The sequence below is a fragment of the Pseudorasbora parva genome, chromosome 2 (assembly GCF_024679245.1).
Source record: "Pseudorasbora parva isolate DD20220531a chromosome 2, ASM2467924v1, whole genome shotgun sequence".
Lineage (NCBI taxonomy): Eukaryota > Metazoa > Chordata > Actinopteri > Cypriniformes > Gobionidae > Pseudorasbora > Pseudorasbora parva.
In genome coordinates, this window is record NC_090173.1 from 42904619 (window position 1) to 42928295 (window position 23677).

The 23677-nt window shown below is 36.7% G+C and overlaps 3 protein-coding genes across 6 annotated transcripts in view; 2 read left to right on the plus strand and 1 right to left on the minus strand.

Annotated features, from left to right (window-relative positions):
• The first annotated feature begins 222 nt into the window (after positions 1-222).
• On the plus strand, positions 223-10853 carry gper1 (G protein-coupled estrogen receptor 1). 2 transcript variants are annotated; one of them, XM_067429000.1, is made up of 2 exons: positions 223-436; positions 9039-10853. In XM_067429000.1, exon 2 carries the CDS (start codon positions 9440-9442, stop codon positions 10499-10501), a length of 1062 nt encoding a protein of 353 aa, XP_067285101.1. In that variant the 5' UTR covers positions 223-436; positions 9039-9439; the 3' UTR covers positions 10502-10853. The 2 variants fall into 2 exon arrangements, with proteins under 2 accessions (XP_067285101.1, XP_067285100.1); XM_067428999.1 differs by lacking the exon at positions 223-436 and adding an exon at positions 5029-5177.
• Positions 10854-16155: 5302 nt separating this feature from the next.
• On the minus strand, positions 16156-18008 carry h3f3a (H3 histone, family 3A). Its single transcript, XM_067429001.1, has 4 exons — positions 17865-18008; positions 16839-16980; positions 16597-16750; positions 16156-16524 (listed from the first exon to the last, which is right to left on the minus strand). The coding sequence occupies exons 2-4, from the start codon at positions 16964-16966 to the stop codon at positions 16396-16398; spliced, it is 411 nt and encodes a 136-aa protein (XP_067285102.1). The 5' UTR covers positions 16967-16980; positions 17865-18008; the 3' UTR covers positions 16156-16395.
• Positions 18009-18539: 531 nt separating this feature from the next.
• Positions 18540-23677, plus strand: part of unkl (unk like zinc finger) — a 30865-nt gene continuing 25727 nt past the window's right edge. For all 3 annotated transcript variants that reach the window (XM_067420594.1, XM_067420593.1, XM_067420595.1), the window contains exons 1-2: positions 18540-18692; positions 19603-19812. In XM_067420594.1, the coding sequence (XP_067276695.1) occupies positions 18628-18692; positions 19603-19812 (275 nt within the window). In that variant the 5' untranslated portion in view covers positions 18540-18627. The remainder of the gene's footprint in view (positions 18693-19602; positions 19813-23677) is intronic.

Genomic DNA, 23677 nt, shown 5'->3' on the forward strand with positions numbered 1-23677 from the left:
GTAGGCAGAAAGTCAATAACACATATAACGATGACCAGACAAGGAGTGCAGGAGAAGGAACTTAACTTAAATGAGATGTTTAAACACACATCTGAACTAAATTAACTCATAATGATGGTAACCAGGGAGACGGCGAGTGGCGGGAAACTGAACAAAGAAACATGTGAGATGAAAACAAACTGAAAGTCATTGAACAAAACAGAATGGTGACACTATGAGGTCTATCAGATCTGTTAACATTTTATTGTACAGCCACTGTAGTGATGGACGTTGTATCGATGTTTTTAGTGCCTTTATGGGTCTTGTGAGTGGGAATGTATTAATGACCAATGGAGGCCTATCTGAAGCCTTTCTCAGCCATCAGCTTTCAACAAAAATATCTTCATTTGTGTTCCGAAGATGAACGAAGGTCTTGCAGGTGTCCAACCACATGGGGGTGAGTATTTAATGAAATAATTTTTAACTAACCCTATAAGAAATTAGAAGCAAGCAATGGCAGGCATGAAGAGAACAGAAACACAAGTAAAACAAACTCAGAAACTCAAACAGGATCAGAACATCAGAAGAACTGAACAAAAACAAACTAACTTAACTCATTAAGTAAACTAACACATTACAGTCACTGTAACACATACAGTTTTTCTCATTTTCTGTCAACTGAAATTCTCAAAACTACTTGTTCAACCTCCATATCAAGTCATTGTGCACATCATAAAAGCAATTTCTCATTGTTTTGAACAAATTGCAAATGCTTTGGTACAGTCATGCAGTTGATTATGTGCAACTGTCTGCCTACATGTCATGCTTATCAAATGTATTATACTGGTTCTCATTGAATAGTCTTACCCCTCTAAACATATAGACATTGCTTCCGTATGACTAAGTCATGCTCTATAAATTTCTGTGTGTGTGTGTGTCCTGAATTTATGAATTGCGGAGGAGGATATTTTGAATTTCAGTAATGAAGGTAATGTAAAGGGCTGGATCAACCTTACAATTTTTTATAATGGAAGAACAAAAAACAAAACAAAAAACAGCAGGGAAGACGAGTAAGAGTATGTGGTGGAAGAGATAGAGGGGGCCAAGATTGTAGACATGTTTCTGATGAATAAAGGCCCACTTGTGAACCATGTTCTCTGTCATGACCTTATGGCTGAGGCGGTTGGAAAGGTACAGAATGTTGGGACTACAACCGTGTCCTCAATCATTCAAATGTCTTTGTAGAACAGAATAGGTAGAACAGAATCAGGCAATGTTCACTGTTTTGTCCCTTGTCTCAAGAATAGCCAAAGTTTACATCTGGAACTAATGACATGGTACATTGTTATACCGACAACAAGACTAAATCATTTGAATGTTTTTTTATTTATTTATTTATTTTGTGAACAATGACACAAGGACTTGTCATTCTGATGGCACTGACATTTGAGAAATGACCTAATGATTTTGAGCAAGTTATATGACTTTGCAAGTAATCTATTGTGTGGTGCTGTTTTTACTAATCGATTGTGTGGGAAAAACTTTAAAAAGTCCATTCAAGAATAAATTACATTCATAAAGATAATGAACTCTGACAAGATGCAAAAATCCTTTCAGACTAAACTCTAGTTCTGGGTAATTTCTTCGATAGGCCGATGGATGGATGGATGAATGGACGGAAAGGCAGATAGATGGATGCACTGAAATAACAATAAGTATGATTTACTTAACTTTTATTTGGCACAGTTTTGCACACACATTTTCAAGTAAATTTCACATATGGAATTAAAAATGAACAAAGAAAATAAGTAACTTTAACTTGGCCAGTAAAAGCAATTTCTACTTACTTGAGTAAAGTTTCCTTTTCAATACATTTTACTCAAAAAATATAACACTGCATTATGCACACTTTTAACAAGTATGTTTTACTTAGAAATGTTTAAGGGGTCACAAACTGAGAAGTCAACTTGAGCTTTTGATATATAAAAGTGGTAATATAAGAATATCCTTTAAGTTTCAGAGCTGAATACATTCTTGTTTCACGAGTTTGTGTGCCCATATAATCTTAGTGAAAGTGGTAAACAGATTTGGCTTGCTGTCTGCTATAGAGGGGCTCGGAGAGGATATTCTACCCGAGCTCCGATTGCCCCCCTATAACAGGCAAATTGAATGAATAAAATAATGAATGAATGAGTCATTTATATAGCGCTTTCATATGTACTACTGTACACACAAAGCGCTTTACACTCATGTCAGGGATCTCTCCTCAACCACCACCAATGTGGTGTACAAAAGGAGGAGCAGGGGATGCTTCAGGAACCAAAAAGGGGAAGAGGTAAGCTGCTGGTTTTATACCTTGGTATTAATTGAAAGATTAGATGGGCGTACTCCTCCCGAAATTACCTTTATTAACTTCACTTGTCAAAGAAAAGCTTTTATTGACACCAGGCCCAGCAAATGATCATTTCAGAATATGCCTCACCTTGACGTCATCTTGTGGTGAAACGCTAGCCTGACAAGCCAGACCCACATCAAGATGTTTGGTCTGGAAACTCAACATTGACAGAGCTCAATCCGAGGGGCGGGATAAACGGTTGTCTTTCAAACTCCCTCTGCACGCGATAGGATAGCGCTACACCAACCAGAGCAACAAAGGTGAAACAGAGCTCGTTGATAGACTAAACATTCACCGTATCCGGTCAGCAAAACTCAGAACACATCTTCCCTTTTTAAGAATGACTTCAGTGCCGTTCTTTTCTCAGAGAAAAGCTTAACTCCAAGTCTTCCAGAGTTGAGGTCAAAGCTGATTCGAAAGACCGCCGCCGTTTGCCAGTTTGTGTGTTTACTAGAAGGACGCAAACGCAACTCGGCCGTCGTCATTATGGCCCCGCCCACCGACTCTATACACGATGTGATTGGCCCGTCCAGAGGGGAATACAGCTCAGAAGGGTATTGAGAGTTCCTAGACGACACTCGCGGGCAGATTAAATTTGCTGCCGCTAGGGTGCATCTAGATTTCTAGGCTAGTGAAACGCCACCTCAGCATAAGAAGAACGATGCCTGATTCTGTAGCCCCGCCCACCGACTCGTGCCGCTGACATGACAAGGCCTACATAGAGCTAAACCAGATCCAGCTTCTAAGCAATAAACATACCGCGTAAGATTCATTCGGATTTGAATATTATGAATGCATAATAAACTTTATTTTTAATGAATATCCAGTTCACTTGGGGAAAACATTACATGTTTGTTCCTTCCTTTGTCCTATCTAAAATGGTGAAATAACATTCCTTTTTTTCCTTTTTTTATGTGCAAGATAAATCATTGTGTTTGTTTGATAAAGACGTTTTCCCACATTCATTCCCCACACGCTTTCAAAGCAAGTCCCACATATACTGACATGGGAGCTGGCGCTCATTAAATATGCAAATCAGCTGTGTGCATTTACTTTAAGTCGTCAATGCGCCACGCCCATAAAAACCAAGCGTTGCAGGAGAGAGCCACAAAACCAGTGTGGAAAATAGCCTATTACTTATTCATTATGATGTTTTCGAATGTAAAAAAACACACAAACATCATAAGTTGACCTCAGACAACAGTTTAAAAAAATAGCCAGTTCATGACATCTTTGAGTAACTAACACAATAGATATTGTGTAGACACCATATCACATCATAGAAAAAAAAACGTGGTACATGAACACAAAGATCTCTGGTACAAAATACACAGTGACGGTAACATTTAATGGATCACTTTTGAGTATGATTGTCACAAATTTCACAAAATGTCAAGTTACTAAATCTAACAACAAAAGCAATGATAAAACAGTGTGTAAATACAGCGAATAATCATTACTTATTCAAACCCCAGTGCGTGATGGAAACACCAGTATCAGAAAAGTTGAGTAGGTTTAATTCATTTTATAATGTTGATATTTACGCTTTAATTTCTGCAAACTTGAATTGAGTACTAATATGGAATTGAATGCGTTTTTTTATTATTATGTTTGCCTGAAATTACTTTTTTGTGTGGAAATTATATATATATTTTTGTATTTACAGTATGTATTACACAAAAACATCAGTGTATATAGACAGATTGAGAGTAACCATTATAAGCAGTTCTGTATCTCTCAGTCAATCACTTTTATACATTTCTAGTTCTTTTTTGTTTCTAGTCTGAAATGTTATTTCTGTGGTAGCAAAGAAGATGCATCACAGACAGTCTGACAGGGATTCTCGCCGAACCATTGACTTCAGGATGTTCTACACAAACCTCTTTGAAGACGTAGTTGACGGCACATAAAAGAGCCCTCCAGCTTTCTGTAAACCGTCTTGACACAGGGACTGATAAGGTGAACAGAATCCATTCGTGTTCAGAAAATCGAATTACAAGCATAATAGTTTGTGGCTCAGTAATCCTGTGGCCGACAAAAGCTTTGCTACCCCTCATTCTAATAAAGGGTCATATTGAATCTCCGTTCAAAATTGTACTGCACCGCTAAATGATGAACATCTCACTTATGCACATTTTGCTGTTATACGGATTATTCCAGCTAATGGGACTTTTACAATACAAGCACTTGTTTATTTACCATGACCATTATTTGAACAAGTGTTTTGTTGAAGTAATGAACATTTATTTGCATCTCACTCGAATACGAGTACTTTACACCATGTTTAAATGTGTATATATACTTGATTATTCATCATCAGAGTCCTGGATGAAGTCATCCATCAGGGACGTTTTGCCCCTGGTCTGCAGCATTTAAAACAACCCCGCCTGGTTGTTCTTTGAACTAAAATTAGACTAATGAGCGCTAGTGTCATGGATGTCCCAACGGTTGGAACTGAGATGAAATGAGCCACAACAGCAGCCATATGTCCTGTGCAAAGTAACTGTCATTAGTGGGTTTCCTGCTATTGATGCTGTCCACGTTCATGTGGCCATGCTGGGGGAAGTCAGAGGAGAGAGAAAGAGAGAGAGGAGGAGGAGGTAGAGGGGTGGCTAGTGAACAAGTGGCCAGAAAGGAAGGAAGGGAGGAAGCTGTAGTGATATTCTTCTTTGGACCGTCTCCCTGACAGCAGCGAGTTGTCTAATGACAGTAGGTGGCGCAGATGGTGGATCTTGTCCTTATAAAGGGATTACAAAACTGAGGCAACTCTACACCAACTGCAACGCATGCCCTTGTAAATAAAGTAAGTGACTTTCTGACTCTTATTTTCACTGAGGCTCACGAATTTCATTCATTTTTAATACATTTTTTTTGTCTTTTAATATTAGAATATGTTTCAATGAAAACTTAGCCTGTCTGTTCGCTTAAAAGGGTAGTCATGCAGAAAAATGTCAAATTATATATAACACCTTTGTTTCTGTTTGAGGCAGTTTGACCGCTTAAAAAACACAGAAAAAGACAATAAAATAAAATAGGAATGTACCGCTACTGTGTGTCAAAACTAAACTGAATAAAAGGATTTTCATTCATTGAAATGAAGTAAATACAATAACATAAATATTAGATGATAAGCACACATGAAAGAATAAATGAAGAAAAAAAAAGAAATGCTGCGATCAAAGTATATTGAGTTGTAAATTCTAAAATTACTTAAACTAAAACTGAAATAAAAATAAAGAATGACATTTAAATAAAAAAATGACAAACACACAACAAAATGACAAAAAATGTAAGTAAAATTAAATCTAAAAATATAAACCTAAAATGACACACGTACATAATTAAAATAATATTTAAAGGAAATTTCTAATAAAAACTCAAAATATTAATAAATACTATGTCTTAGCATGTGAAATTCGCTGCACTTGTTTTATATGGGTCTAATGAGTAATGTAAAAAAATTATATACTATATATTAATTATATATATATATTAATTATATAATATAGTATAAATATATATACAGTATATATTTACAGTGTATATATATATATATATATATATATATATACACTGTGAAAAATATTTTACAAATAGGTTGCCTTAAAATTTTGAGTTCATTGAAATAAAAAGTTTGAGCTAATACGATGAACATTTTTAAGAATGGACAACCTTTATTCAAATATTATTAAAAGTTTTTGTGAGCATTTTGGGTAATTGTGTGTTTTATTTCTGATGATACAGTGAAACATGACAAAAATGTGGCAACGTGCCACATTTTTTATGTAGTTCAAATACAATAATATTTTGAGTTTCTATGTATTAAACTAATTTCCTTCATTGTATCAACTCAAATATTTAATTTCAATAAACTCAAAATTTTAAGGCAACCAGGTTACTTACTTTTTTAAGTTAACCCAACAATATTTTTTTACAGTCTATCTATTAGTTAGCTCACCAGTCCTTACTTTAAGTGTTGTATGTTTATATGTTTGTTTTGTTTATTTGTTGTCAATACATTTGATCTTTTTACTCCCCTTTGCGATTTTGGTTTTGCTATCTTTCTGAATGACTCTTATGTTGGTCCGTATTTTGGGTCCTATACAACCAGCAATACTATTTTGGTTAACCAGCTTCCATAGCTTTACCTGTGTAAGTTTTGTTGGAGATCGGCTTTGATTTTGCGCAGAAGCATTGTGAACCTTCATAAACCAGCCTAGATCATCATGGAAATTCATGCTAGTGTATTATGGTCGTTTCAACAGCTAGGGCAAAATCTGAAGAGTCATATTCCAGCTTAATTTCACAGCTCCACAGAGATTTCAAATAGTCGAGAACACCTGATGGAGCAGCTCAATTATTCTTCTCTCTGTCTCTCCAAATGAGCCTTTCAATTATCTGAGTGGTTGATGTGACTACTCCATCACTAATATTCTGATAAATTGTTCATGTCATCTCGCATCTGTGTGTAAATGCCTAGATTACATTTGGGAAAGAATATTGTCTCTCTGGGTCTTTTGAAGAGGATGTAATTTTAGGCAGTAGCAAATGTTCCTTTATCTAATATGCAGTGAGTCTGAATGTGTCTGCAGTTGAGAATGAATTACAATTATAGGATCAGACTCAGACTCTCACAGTTGTGTTTGTTATGATAATTCTGAAATGGAAGCAAACCTTACATAATGTTATTAGTTTATAGTAGATTAGTGTGCATTGGCCACTTAATGTGCACTGTGTTTATATATCCAAGATAATATTATTAGCAGAAACTTTAAAGTTACTTATTTTTCCAAATACATATTTGTCTCTATTTTTAATTGAGACAGACGTTACAAACTGTCAAAGTAAAGACTGGATTAGATTTTACTGTGCATGGGATCGCCGAACCACCATTGTCCAAATTTCCAAACCTTTATGCTCTTAAAAAGCCATCTGTATAAGGCCAAAAATAAGTGGTCTAATTTTGGAATGTGTACTTTGTAGACTTTTCTGCTGCATGTCGACCCATTTGGAATTCAATCCGGACTGATTCTTTTAAAGGTTGAAATATTTTGAGTCCAGACCAGTCACATAGGCCTTGCTAAAATCCCTGCTCTGTTTTTTCATTACACAAATGATGTAGCATTCATTGCCATTAAAACTATGCACATTTATATTTGGCTCTATTTGATAAAGCATTATCTACGTAGGAATTGACATGCCCTGATTAGTCACTGAAGGTCAGTGTTTTCTGCCATACCCAATTTTAGTTCTCATTAAGATGCTTCTTGCATATGATTTGTTTGCCACATTTATTTGAATTAATACAGATCCTATGTTTAAATATACATATTCGTTTAATATACATGATAATTGTTGCTTAATGGGTATTTTAAATAGCATTGAATATTATATTTATCTTTACACATAATATACTATGGCATGTAATCTAAAATTACGGTAACACTTTAGTATGGGGAACACACATTCACTATTAACTACAACTTTTGCCTCAATAAACTCCTAATTTACTGCTTATAGTTAGTAAGGTAGTTTTTGTAGCATTTAAGTTAAGGTATTGGGTAGAATTAAGAGGTTTAGAATAAAGTCATGAAGAATAAGGCATTAATATGTGCTTTATAAGTACTAATAAACAGCCAATATCCTAGTAATATGCAAGCTAATAAGCAACAAGTTGATAGTTAATAACTGATCCTTAAAATAAAGTGTTACAAAAATTACTAATATAGTGAGATTCTATTTTCATTTGGCATCCGTTAACTCTATGTCAGTGAAAAAAAAATGATCAGTTACAGATTATCTCTCTAAAATTACAATACAGTCAAAATTACTTATGATCATTATGTTATAGTCCAGTTAACCTCATGTGAAGAAAAACTTCTTAGATAATATCGATTATCATGAAGCAGTTGTTCAGCTCGTCTCTTAGCTGTTTAATAATTGTGAGTTTTGCACATGGGTCTGACAGTTCAGGGTGCTTCAATGCATCTGTTTAAGACATTGCTTTGCATTTTAATAAGCTTGTAGGCACTCAATCCTTAAGGTGAATCGATTAAAAACTGTTATGAGAGCTGCCAAAAGTGCAAAAGCAGATATTTAACATAATATTTTCAATAAAGGGATGGTTCACCCAAAAATGTTAATTCCATTATCATTTACTCACCCTCATGCTGTTCCATAATCATATATATATATATATAAAAATAAAAATAAAACTCTTTTTTTGTATTCAGTGCTTTTAGTGTTTTGACCCAATTGACCTTCAGTGTATGCAAAAAATAATAATATTTTTTAAAAGATATAAAAAATTATATATATATATATATATATATATATAATATAAGAAAGAAATAATATATATATATATATATATATATATATATATATATATATATATATATATATATATATATATATATATATATATATATATATATATATATATATATATATATATATATATTATTTCTTTCTTATATTTTATATATTTTGTAAGTAAATGACAGGGTTTTTTATTTTGTGGGGTTGAACTATCTATTTGATTGTTCAAATAATGATATCAATGATGTCAATGGCACACACACACACACACACACACACACACACACAACAAATAATAACAATTCTTCAGATATTATTTTCCTTCTTTCTCTCTCTCGATCAGGTGTCAAAGTGGTGGTGTCATTGGTGGACCAAAAAAATCATGCTTACGGACTGGAGGAGAGCAGACTGCACTGGATCAAACACGTGTAAAGAGCAAAGTGTGCAAAAGAAAAAAAAGAAGCACAATCCCTAAGGAGAGACTACTGGTGTTGGTGCAATGGATCACACAAGTCCAGGCAGCCTCCATAGCTGAGAGACTGTCCTGAAAATGGACGTCCTCTACGCCGGCTGCATCTCTTTCTGGATGGCATCTACCAAACCTTGAGCGTCCACGTGTAAAGGGTGTCATCAGAATGCAAATGCAGTCTAGATGAAGGATCCCCTCTACAAACTGAACTGGGCACTGACACAAATGAAGTATGTAGCACTATTCACATCATCTGAAACGGAGACTTGGCCAGTATGGAAGAACAGACTACCACTGTGATTACGATTTACGTGAATGGCACTGAGCAATTCAATTCTTCGTATGAATTCAACCTAACCGATGTGAAAGAAAGCATAGACACCTATGAGTTTTATGCCATTGGCTTGTTTCTTTCCTGCCTTTACACCATATTCCTGTTCCCCATTGGCTTCATTGGGAACATCCTCATTTTGGTGGTCAACCTCAACCACAGGGACAAGATGACCATCCCTGATCTGTACTTCGTCAACCTGGCCTTGGCGGACCTTATTCTAGTGGCGGATTCGCTCATTGAGGTCTTCAATCTCAACGAGAAGTACTACGACTATGCCGTCCTCTGTACCTTCATGTCGCTTTTCCTGCAGGTGAACATGTACAGCAGCATTTTCTTCCTGACATGGATGAGTTTTGACCGCTATGTCGCTCTTGCCAGCTCCGTTAGCAGCAGTCCGCTGCGAACGATGCAGCACGCCAAACTCAGCTGCAGCCTCATCTGGATGGCCTCCATCCTGGCGACTCTGCTCCCCTTCACCATCGTGCAGACGCAACACACCGGCGAGGTGCACTTCTGCTTCGCCAACGTCTTCGAGATCCAGTGGCTCGAGGTGACGATTGGATTTCTGGTGCCCTTCTCAGTCATTGGCCTGTGCTACTCCCTAATCGTCCGCATCCTCATGCGTGCCCAGAAGCACAGGGGACTGTGGCCGCGCAGGCAGAAGGCACTGCGCATGATCGTGGTGGTGGTGCTGGTGTTCTTTATTTGCTGGCTGCCCGAGAACGTCTTCATTAGCATCCAGCTGCTCCAGGGCACGGCCGACCCATCGAAACGCAGCGACACCACGCTGTGGCACGACTACCCGTTGACCGGGCACATCGTCAACCTGGCTGCGTTCTCCAACAGCTGCCTGAACCCGATCATTTACAGCTTCCTCGGGGAGACTTTCAGGGACAAACTGCGGCTCTTCATCAAGCGGAAGGCCAACTGGTCAGTGGTCTACCGCTTCTGTAATCACACTCTGGACTTGCACATCCCTGTCAGGGGCGAGTCCGAAGTGTAGCGCACGTCCTGAAGCTGTCATTCGCCTCGTCTTGCTTTTAGGAACTTGATCAAGAAGTGACATGGGTGGACGTAATGAACACTTCTTAATGTTTAAGACAGCTGCATGGGTGAAACAAGGATTATTTAGGGCAAATCGCCCGCAGGTGAAGTGGATTACAAGATGAATTCAGAGCTTGGTCTTTACAGATAAATAGAGATGGCATGTCTAAGCAAAGACTTTTAAAGGACAATATTCTCTGGGAGTCCATTATAAAGTAACAGTCATTAAAGTGCCTGTGACCCATTTCCTGTCTGAATCATTGTGATATATAATCTCCTGTTCATATTGTTGAAACTGACGCAATCAACGACTTGGCATGTTCTGCTTCAAGACTGAATAAATGCATATTTTGTAGGATTTTTTTATTCCAGAGTTCTTCATTAGGGGGGTGCAAAAAATGTGAGAAAATGTAGACAATTCCAAGTGTAAGATTTACTTCGAGTCACTTTTAGGGATTCCGTAAACAGTAATGATGTTTGACAACGTGAAGTGCAAGGTTTACATGAAAAACATCATTAGGGAAACATTAAAGTAAATTCATTCCAATGCAAACATATTTAGTGGATTACTGCTCGTTTGGACACTAAACCCAGGTGTTAACTCCTGTTACCCTGAAGATGGAGTTAGTGGGCAGGTGGTGTGCAGAGCGGGATATAAACACATTATTCAAGACTTCAGAAGTGCGGCGTACAGCGCTGACGTTTATTGGATCCAGAGTTATCTGTTGCATTCCCATTCCTTAAGCTTGCTGCATGCACTCAATCAGCAAAAACAAGCATTGAATCTGAACTGTGGAAAGAAATTCCACAAAGATCGAATTAATTTAGAATCAAACAGTTCATTGTTGAGACTGTACGGATACATAGCAAAATGTGAAATTATTTACTTTCAGTCTTTGTCAAGAATGTGTGATGATTTGAGTATCAGTTGAATTTACACTATATTTTTCTTATACAGAAATAATTACGATATGGTAACAAGAAGAGCGTCGGTCTTGATAACAGGAAGCTGATATTCTCCCCTAGAGAGAGAGCCCTCTCATGCCCAGGGCTAAAACAATACATGACTTGAATTATTCATAAACACAGTGGCAGTCTGAGGGCTCTTTCCCAAGTAAAACAGAACAAAGATAAACAAATAATAGGAAAATGAGGATTTCAAAAATAATCTCAAGGTTGGACTCTTGGGATTTTTATCAGTCCAGTTGAGCAGTACATCACACAGAATGATGCTTAATAACGGTCTGGGTAAAGCGTGGTGTAATGCATTTAAGCCTGAAAGAGCTGGTTTCATGAATGGTTGAATATTCCAATTTTCACATTAGCTGCCTGCTAAAGACAAGGCAATATTGATGCGTACGTGATTTATTCCCTTTTAGGTTAAATTTACAGTACAATAAAATACTGGTTTGCTCCATTGGTAAATCGCTTACTGTTTATTACCTATTGCAAATGCCACAGGAAATTAGCTGGCCTGCACAAATGGCTAATCCAGATCATACTTTAAAGGGTTAGTTCACCCAAAAATGAAATTGATGTCATTAATGACTGTTTTTATTTCGGATCGCCAATGTCACGTGATTTCAGCAGTTTAGATCACGTGTCAAACTGGCAAACTGCTGAAATCACGTGACATTGGCGATTTGAATCATTGATCGATTCACTGATTCATGGCCGTTTGAATCTTTTTTTGAGGAACATGGAAGAGAAGACAATGCTGAATAAAGTTGTAGTTTTTCATATTTTTGGACCAAAATGTATTTTCGATGCTTCAAGAGATTCTAATCAACCAACTGATGTCACATATGGACTACTTTGAAGATGTTTTTATTAGCTTTCTGGACATGGACAGTATAGTGTGCATTGACTGCATATGCTCTGGGACTAAATATAAAATATCAAACTGTGTCTGAAGATGAACGGAGGTCTTACGGGTGTGGAACGACATTAGGGTGAGGAGTTAATGACATCAATTTCATTTTTGGGTGAACTAACCCTTTAGGGCACATTTTAGTGCCAGTCATAGAAAAAGTAGAGGTCCTTCATAATTAGAAATATTTTGGCCAATTCTTGTTGGCCATGAAAGACTCCTGTATGGAGACATGCTGCTGTTCTTTTTTTAAATTTATTTTTTATTATTATTATTCTAATTTACTTATATGAATCTAATTAAAAGCATGAGACCAATGGGAATTATTTTTGAAAAAAACTCCAAAGTAACATGCCTGGACTAGTAATGGCAATGAATTTCAGAGATTTTTGGTCATGAAAATAATGTCACTATCTACAAAGAAAAAAGAGGATGTTCCTGAAGACATTTTAATTTAAGAAAAATTTATTTTTTCTCATTTTAATTCAGGGGTGAGATTAGCTTTAAAAATATCGGTGTCCCGAGGACTCCATTTATATAATTCTCTACTAGTCAGATATTATTCTGTACAAGTAAAAGATGTAAAGACTAAGATGTAAAGACTTTTACCTAAATAAAAGTACAGACATACTTGCTTTTAAAAGTACTCAAATATCAAATGTAAACTTCCTTTTTAATGTCAACACATTGTTATATTATTGTATGAATGCACGCTGTGCCAGTCAAGGATGCTCCATCTGAACACATTGAGCTCAGTTAAATACTAGTTTAAAAGTTAAAAAAAGCTCTCTTCAAAATAGAATTTTTTTTAAAATTATGCTAAAACATATTTCTAAAAGGACTTCAGTTATTGTTATTAGCCCAACTTTGTTTTGCATGCCAACTAAAGTCATTGTCAACTCTTACCTATTTGTTAGCGGTGTATCCACAAGGCTATGGGGAAAATAATTTCAATTTCCATTTCATTTTTTTTTTTTACCAAAAATTTGAATTTTACATACAGTGGCGCAAAAAAAGTGTTTAGTCAGCCACCAATTGTGCAAGTTCTCCCACTTAACAAAGATGAGAGAGGCCTATAATTTTCATCATAGGTACACTTCAACTATGAGAGACAGAATGAGGGAAAAGACTATTTCCAGAACATTACATTACATTTCAAAATCTAAAAACAAAGCGGTTTTTATAATAACAGGGCCATGTAAGACGACAATACTAATTAAATTCATATTATCTTGTGATAGTGAAAATGCCATGTTATATCTAACGACAAGTAATTTTGCAACTAAATGACAACTACCGAAATAAAGTGTTACCTAATTGTTAAAAGATGCATTTTGATCCTAGGTTTTTGACATTTAGTTGAAGAAATGCATTGTTCTGCAATACAACCATCAGTCAGAATAACGACTGCATATTTCCAGCATGTTTCAGTATGGCGTGTTTGTTCAGTACTGATACAGATTGATCGGTTCAAATTATGGAGACAGTGCAACAGAACATGCAGTCCTGGCGTAGTCAGCTAGAAAAAAGGATACAGCCTGGCAAAACCAAGAAATGTTTTTCCAGCTGTGACATCTCAGTCAGTGGTTGTCTCATAAAAACCAATGCACACAATAAAACAAAAACTAAAAAGTAACTTGGGAAACTTGTCTCGGACAGACCTATAGGGCATGGGTAGGGTTGTGCGCCTCTAACAGAGATTTGAGAATCTGTGGTGAGAACAGCCGTAGGATTTGAGCATCACAGAAAGGCACAGACAAGTGAAATAACGACAGGCAGCTCATTAGACAACAGAGCTGAAACCCGGACCCCCACAGTCGATCCCCTGGGTAAGACCCAAAGCGAGACATGTTCATTTCGTATCTGTATAGCCTATAAATATAAATAAATAGAAATGGGACGACTCTGAGAAAGACAAAGAGCAAGAGGTGATGGACAGAGACTGTGAGAAGAGTGTGTGTCTGCAGCTGGGACTGGAGCAGGGCTCAGGGTTGAAGGATCTGACGTCATTGCGTTCTATTTGTCTCTGAGATTTCTCTTTTGATGCGGTTAAATGAATCTGTTTATCAAACTCACGCTGTCTTATGGTTTTCAATGCTTACTGTCTGTATTCACACATAAACAAACAACTTAAACCTCTATATATTTGAGCACACACACACTCAAAAAGTGTTCTTCCTATTTTAATTGGTCCAAATGATTAATAAAAAATGTCACAGAATGAGAATGATAAGCTGAAAGCTTATAAAACACAAGACTTACAGCATCCAACACCGAAGTGCGACTGCCTTTTGTCAGGTAATTAAAGTAGTGAGAATTAATGCATATGTTTAGGGACCATGAGTTTGAATAAAAGATCTGTTTCACAATTACATTTACATATTATAATCTTCTTTGGGGGAAAAGGAAGAACTTAGGTAACATCAAGAGGGTATTAAAGCATTGCACAAGTGTTTCAATTTAGAAGTAGCTCTTATAATAGCTCAAAAGTAAATACCACAAGTAAAACCTAGGCTGCATAACATGATATAGCCCCGGTTTCACAGACAGGGCTTAGATCAAGCCAGGATTGGGCATAAATTCAACGAGGCCATTTATAGCGGATATAAATGCTGTGCATCTTGAGACAAAACAAGGTGCTGCCTTAATTTAATACGTCAGCCTATAGGCTATTAGTTAATCAAGTTGCTTTCAATTAAAATAGCTTTAAAACATGCATTTTAGTCTGGGACTATCTTAAACCTTGGCCGTGAAACCGGGGATAGGCCTAACACAAAAAAAAATCAGTGTCGCAAATTCACCACTGACCAAGAGATGGCGCCAACAACGAGCACGTTCAGTATGATAAGAATCCACAATCCAGTCAATGGCAAGGTCGGCAACTGAGATTAATGAGAACTTTTAATAAGTTTGCCGGTGCAGAGTAATGGCAGTTTGTTATGACGTAAAAGAGAGAAAAAAATGTATCCAGTATTGTCGAGTAACAGCCTATTACTTCATCAGCTTCGTTCATGTAACGGAAACCTGATGTTCCCAAAGAATACAGCAACCAGTATTAACAAAACTAAGCATGCAGTACAACATATTTCCAGTAAAACTAGCATATTATAATAGAGTGGGGGCCCGCTCTTCGTAGGCTACGTCGCTAGGGTCTTGCGGTCATCGCAACAGGTTAGGTAACATTTAATAAAATAGTCAATCCTAAATCTATATTAAATTGTTCATAAATATTGTCACGTGCTACCTTGCATTACTGCTTCAAATTGTCTTACCATTACTTCTACACGTCGCATTTAAATGTAAAACTTGACATTCCTATAAAATAAATTCCTTTTTGCTAAAAGTAAACAGGTTCAGCAAGCACAGAAATAAAATTAAATTTAGGATACTGGATTTCTCTTAACTTTCTGAAAAGTAAAATGTATCTCAATTTAGAAAACCACTCAAATATAATCTGTCATTGCTAACAAATATGGTAGATGCATAACAGAGTGCAAGCTTTCCCTGCTAAACACATGATTTGATGAGAGCTTGGATGAAAAGGATGCAAACTCCAGCAAATGAAACGATCCTGCCCTCTTGTGGTGGAAAGCAAGCCTTAATGAGAAACCAGTGAGCTTTACAGCAGTAAAACATGACCCACTTTCAAAAAAACCCAAACATAAATGGCACTGAAGTGTAATGTTCTCATTTAAAGCCTTAATTAAAATACAGAATTAAAGCATATTCAAAAAACAACAAAGTTGAGGTAGAGTAATTTTATTTACAACCCAATGATCAATGTAAAAGATGCGTGATAAATATTTTAAGCATGCAACTAAAGCGGCTTCACAATGAGCTCTACAATGGTTAATCTAGACACTCACTTTAAAAACCTGAGTCTGTAAGGAATGCTTTACAAAATGACTCCAATGTACAAATCCATTGCTTTTACTTTGAGTGTTTCTCATTAAAAGTAAGAAAGAAAAATAAAAAATAAAAAGTTAGGCCCTCTCTCCTCTGATTCGCCTTGCAAGCTGGATATCCTTGGGCATGATTGTGACCCTCTTGGCATGAATGGCACACAAGTTAGTGTCCTCAAACAGACCGACAAGGTAGGCCTCACTTGCTTCCTGTAAAGACAAGCAAAAGTTAATAATCAAGCAATTCAAGTACATAAATAAATAAATAAATAAAATACACACCTGAAGTGCACCAATGGCTGCACTTTGGAACCTCAGGTCAGTTTTGAAGTCCTGTGCAATCTCCCTGACCAGACGCTGAAATGGCAATTTGCGGATGAGCAACTCTGTTGACTTTTGATAGCGACGAATCTCTCTCAAAGCAACAGTTCCGGGCCTAAAGTGGAGGGGAAAAACTTTTTTTTTTACCCGGCATCATCAACTATTAATAGGAGTTAAAAAACAGCAGTGTCAAGCAGACCCACCTGTATCTGTGGGGCTTCTTGACGCCACCGGTAGAGGGCGCGCTCTTCCTAGCGGCTTTAGTCGCCAGCTGTTTTCTTGGCGCCTTTCCTCCAGTGGATTTACGCGCGGTCTGCTTGGTACGAGCCATTGTTTCTCAAGTCTCTAAAATGGATTAAAAAAAAATTAATTAAACGTGAACGAACAATTAAATACTGAATTCCAGTTTTTAAAATTAAATTCAAACGGTAACTTAAAATGGCGGCATCATCCGGGTCCTGCGGTTTATCTTTACCACTTCCGCTCAAGAGCTGCAGCTACTTTATATAAAATTTCTTATTTTATAAAGATGTACAAGGTTATGGGCACACACTATGGGAACTTAAACTTAAACTCGTGCGTAAGTGGTATTGAACAACCAAACGAGCATAGCAGGTGTACATTTGCATCAGACGACAGGAGCTGCTGTAACAGTTATCTATAACAGCCGCTCCGGTATCAGCCTCCATCTGCAGCAGAACCCGGGTCACCCCTCTATGCAGCAAATTAAACACCCCACCACGAAACACTTTGACTTTCTAACCAGGAATATAGCACGTGCATAATGTAGAAATAGCGGGAAAGTGTGCAGAGGCACAGGGGGAGGTTAATTGAATACAGCATTCCGAATAACCGGCAACTCTGCTCGACCTCTTCAGGAACAAGCTGAACAGACCATTGTCCAAAATGGCGGGCAAAACCATACATTACGTTAACAAACCAACACAGCATTATCAGATACCGCTTATACATCAACTAAAATCCCGCCCGTTTCTTAGCGAATCTAAAAAAAACGCCACGATGTTTAAATGAATCATTTTCAAAAGAAAGTGTTATAAATAATTATTCAAACCGACAAATTAGCCAACAAATGACCCATCGTCAATAAGCATGAGAAACTGATCAACTCTGAAAATGGCTTTGTTTTAAACTAGCTCTGATAGAACTAACATACTCAGTACAACTGTCTAAAGTGGAAATATCTTCTAAACAAATTAAAGTTTACTCACATAACCTGGTTGAACCACGATCTTTCTCCCACGACGGACCTCGTATTTGAAAATGGGAGGGTTATGCTTCTATTTATATATTTCTGGCGCTTGCCGCGTATACACGCCCATATATGACGTTTTCATTTATCATTGGTTTAACCTCAAACAAACTCCTCCTCTAAGCCGTTTCGCTTTCTTTACGGTTCATTGTTTACCTTTTAGAATCAATGTTTGTCTCACAGCTGAGAAAGTTTAAATATTGGGAATATATATATATATATATATATATATATATATATATATATATATATATATATATATATATATATATTCCCAATATTTAATACGGGAACTGGAGTATTATTTACTTAAAAAGTAAGCTATTTATGACGTTTCCAATCTCACATTTAGGAATTTGTAGTTTTTCACATAACTTCCCAGACATAAATTTGAATTGCAGTCAAGCACTTGCAAAACCAGTTAATATTATAAGCATCAGCACTGCACTCAAATTAAAAATATATAAAAATGCCAACAGAAGAATAAGCACCGATTTTTTATTATGTGATGTTTTGTTATATTTCTGATTGATTTTGTCGAACAACACATTGCAGTGTAAATAAACACTAGGTTTGCATTATGGCACTGCTGCTATGCAGCATGGTCATTGTCTCTTATTTGTTTGTCCCGCCAGTTGCTCATATTGGCCTTGCAGCGGCGCGCGAGAGCATGAGTAGACGAGAGGGTCCCCGCGCACGCGCTATTATTGTTTTGACTGAAAATGCCGTCGGTTTCGAAAACGGCGGCGAGCGCTTCTCCTCAAACCGAGAAACCAACCCACTATACGTAAGTAAAGTAAACATTAAACGGACGAAAATACATTTTTGTGGAGCGTGATGACTATTCGACAGTCGACTGTCGGATTTATGTTTGTAATGCGTGCTGTTTCCTCTCCCTCTGTGCGTTTTAAAATGGTGCTTTTCCTTTTGTAAATTCCTCCGAATGCACGCGCCTCTCAAATCTCAATGGTGATCAAATCAACAATCTCATCTCCGCTAAAACAATGCGTTGTTTTTTGTATTAACGCGTTGGTCGCACCGTGTGCTATTTAAAACTTAAGAAAGTGCTCATCGCTTATTTGCTCAAAGCCTGTTTGTGTAAAATATAAGAGCTTGAAGACATGTACACTGCACAGCAGCGACGCGAGCGAGTCGAGACGCTCGCTAGATGTAGCTAGCAGGCTGGTTTGTTAGCTGCATCCGCCTCCTTCCTTCCTCGGCCCGTGTTTCTAACTCTACGTTCTTTTCCCTCCGTACGCACCATTGGTTTGAATGGAACGTACGTCGAAGATTATACGTAACTCTGAACGCTAATCGCGGAGTACTTGGCGTAAGCTTCTAATGTTGTAGTAGAGAGCCTTGATAAATGGCTCACAGTGGCTACAGTTGATGCAGTGGGGTTTTAACGCTATAAAACACATTCCGTCCCCATTTAGATGTTTATAAACAATTAAAATGAACACTATATGTTTTTAGTTGCTGAAAATGTGGTTTATCATGTCAAATATTTATCTAGGGCTAGTTTTGTTGTGGAATGATAGCGTCTAAGAAACTACGCAGTGTAACAGCCACCGCAGATCCCAACTTTGAATGTAGTTTGACATTACTGTTTGTTTACATCAGTCAAGCGTAGTGTTTGGTGCGGAGGTGGTTGATTCATGAAGCTTTTGACCGTGCCTTTTCCATTTTAATTATAGATATTTGAAGGAGTTCAGGACCGAGCAGTGCCCACTGTTTTTGCAGCACAAATGCACACAGCATAGACCCTTTACCTGTTTCCACTGGCATTTTCTAAACCAGCGAAGACGGAGACCCATACGGAGAAGAGACGGGACTTTTAATTACAGCCCAGATGTATATTGCACGAAGTATGATGAAACAACAGGGATATGCCCCGATGGAGACGAGTAAGTAACGTTACCTTCTTTTTATTATTATTATTATTATTTAGGCATATGCTGCAGTTCATTTTGCAGATAGTAAAACTGCACGTTGTAGTCATGTTTATTTTACATAGTGTTTGTGGCTGGGTTTCTCAAAACGAGGACGTTTTTGTTTAAATATGTGTAATAACCGACGTCTTTGGTGGAATCAATTTGTCGATTTATTTAACTACGAGCATTGTTTTGTGTAGCACACGAACTCTTCATAAAACGATACGTTGAGCAGATCGTTGTCATGTCAATTCACTATAATGTTTACTTTATGTTAATGTTTCACTCTCCCGTAAGTTATATCGGATATTGCCTAATACCTTTCTCCTGCAACTTTTTTAGTAGTTTTTGCCGTTTGCTCGATATGTGTGTGTGTGTGTGTGTGTGTGTGTTTATCTCTAGTTACTTCCACTTTTGACTGATGACTCGCCTCTCAGTTCTCAGTTTGCCCTGTATGTAATATATATATATATATATATATATATATATATATATATATATATATATATATATATATATATATATATATATATATATTCAGTTGGGAAATGAATGTCAGCGGATGTGTTTTTTGCCATCCTTGTGTGTGTGTTGCGCTTAGGGAACCCAAAGACACGCCCACTTTTCTCTGGCTTGTAATTAGCACTCCTGTGCACGTACTTCTTTTCATAAAACCTCGTTATAGTTATTTAGTATAGATATTTAAACTCGTCACCCTCATCCTGTCTAAACTTACTCCAGTTATATATTTTTCTCTCAGTTCATTTGTTTGAAAATTAACTGAAAATATTGTCCACAAAAAAAAAAAAAAAAAAAAAAAAAGATTGATCCTTTGTGGGGAATTATGTTTTTTGCTTATATTTGACCCTGGAACACAAAACCAGTCATAGATTGAGATTTATACATTATCTGAAAGCTTTCCATTGATGAATATTTTGTTAGGATAGGTTTATAAATGTAAAAAATCTAAATATTGAGAAAATCATCACCTTTGAAGTTGTCCAAATGAAGTCATTAGCAATCACATTACGATAATACATGCATACATGCATATATGTGAATATTGGGCTGTTTAAATCCCAATGTGCTGTTTGTTTGTGGTTTATCTTCTGTTAGTTTCTTATTTACCCCTTGAAACTGTATATTTAACTTTGCTGAGGTAGTACTAAAGTAGAGTTCAAAGGCCCAATCAAAGATGAGATCATTAAAATAGTGTCCACGTGACACTACTACTAGTCAGGTGTCACGCGGATTCTTGTCAAGTGTTTTTGTAAATAACTTTGTATTGTAATAGCAATGGCATGGTTACACAATACCAAGGACCCATAAAGGTTATCTGCCAATATTAAGTCTTAATAAAATATTGTTGTTGTTCAATATTTAAATGTGGATGCTTGTTTCTGCATATATATTTAATTTTCCCCCAAAAATGAAAATTCAGTAATTTAATTCCTCATTGTTAAAATAGTCCATGTGACTCCAGTGGTTCAACCTTAATGTTATGAAGCGATGAGAATACTTTTTGTGTGCAAAAAACTAACAAAAATATGACTTTGTTCAACAATTTTGTTCTGGCCTGTGCCTTCTCCTACACATTTTTCGCTGTAATCCCGCACATGCATCGTGGTGCTCACATAAACAGCATCGGCTGCCACAGAATTCGAAAGCACTGCACTGCTTACAACGGAAATTACGTAGGAGACAGACACAGGCTAGAATTAAATTGTTGAGATGATACACTTTCCTGCATCGTTTTTGCTTTACTATAGCAACCCATGTAGATAGGTTAGTTATGTATGGAGTCTGACTCTGAACACACAAATCTTATAGTGAGTGGACAGTCCACCAAAAAATATCTGTTTTGAAAGAAAAAAAATCTGATGTGCCTGATTTGTTTCAACCCGAAGACACATTTCTTAATAGAGGAGTCACATTTAATATAGGAATCTCATTCATTTCAAAATTATTATTTATCCATATATCTCATACCTTACGTAGCAATGCTGTGATGCCTGCAACATGTACACTACAACAATTATTTGATATTTACAACAACAACAAAACACTATTTAGGTGTTTATTTTAATTTATTGTTTGTTTTGGCCATTTAATAGTTTTACCACAACTTGAAAATAAGTATAACCACTGGTGCTTAAGTATTTAATTTAACAGTATTTAATTCACTGTATTTTCCTTTTCTTTACCTAGACCTGAACTAAATGTAATTGGATTACTATTTTTAATTATTTATATTTTAACACACTTTAGGCGCTGAAGCTCTAATTTAAATAGTTAAATAATTACAAAACTATTTGTACTGCGTTTCTGTTGAATTGAAATGTATGTCACATAGTTTTTTTTAGTGTAGGCATAAATCACATATTCATTCATCCAGTAGCAGCCGTCCTATAGTGACATCATTGCTGTTGCCATAGTTACTGTTGCTACCTGAACAAGATGCAGTTGCTATATTTGAGAAGATTATTGGGTATGTAGCATTTTTTTCAGTATAAAGCTGCTCTCCTCCAGGCTGTTTGCATTGTCACAGCCCCATTTTCTCTGTGCCTTAAATCCTGTCTTAAAAATGAAACGCATATTTCTTATAAATACCTGGTTCTCCTAACCGAATGTTTGCTTTGTGATGCCATGTTTCAGCAATATGCTTTACTCAGTAAATTTGAATGCATTTTAAAGCTATAAAGTGCAGTTATCTGTGAACAGCACCAAGAAAACACATATATTTCATAATGTACACCCACTGTATACCAACATATCTTGCAAAACAACTTCCAGTTCGGAAATGTATTTCACAAGCGTTTGACTGTTTTAAAAGTTGTGAAGAGATTTGCACTTTTCAGTGACATTGGTGCCTGTTGCTCTTAAGGGTTAGTTCACCCAAAAATGAAATCATTAATGACTCACCCTAATGTCGTTCCACACCCATAAGATCTCCGCTCATCTTCAGACACAGTTTAAGATATTTTATATTTTAGTCCAAGAGCATATGCAGTCAATGCACACTATACTGTCCATGTCCAGAAAGTGAATAAAAACATCATCAAAGTAGTCCATATGTGACTTCAGTTAATTAGAGTCTCTTGAAGCATCGAAAATACATTTTGGTCCAAAAATAACAAAAACTATTTTATTCAGCATTGTCTTCTCTTCAGCATTTGTTTTCAAACCTCAAATAAAGATTCAGACATCCACGAATCATTGATTCGGATCGCCAGTGTCACGTGATTTCAGCAGTTTGGCAGTTTGACACGTGATCCGAACTGCTGAAATCACGTGACGTTAGTGATCCGAATATGCATCCACATGGACTACTTTGATGATGTTTTTATTAGCTTTCTGGACATGGACAGTGCAGTGTGCATAGACTGCATATGCTCTGGGACTAAAATATAAAATATCTTAAACTGTGAACGGAGGTCTTACGGGTGTGGAAGGACATTAATGACATCAATTTAATTTTTGGGTGAACTAACCCACTTGAACTCTGTGGACCCTGTACAGGGACGGGAATGACATCGTCATGTATATACTTTCCATTTTAAATGTCTGTGGAGGAGCTATGATATCATGTGTGGTACCATTTCCGCCTGTATTTGGCCTACCCGAATTGAAAAGCCTCCCATACACACATGCAGTGGTCTAAGTTCAAAATCTTGGTGTCATTTTACAGGAAACCATTTGAAGTTACATAAAACACTGCTAAAAGTGATATATGTAAGTATATGTTGTGTATGCCCCCCCCCCCCCCCCCAAATAAAAGGAAGGGAGTCATCCCTTCAGACTCATTTGAATAAATCTTGCAACAACATGACACAGACAA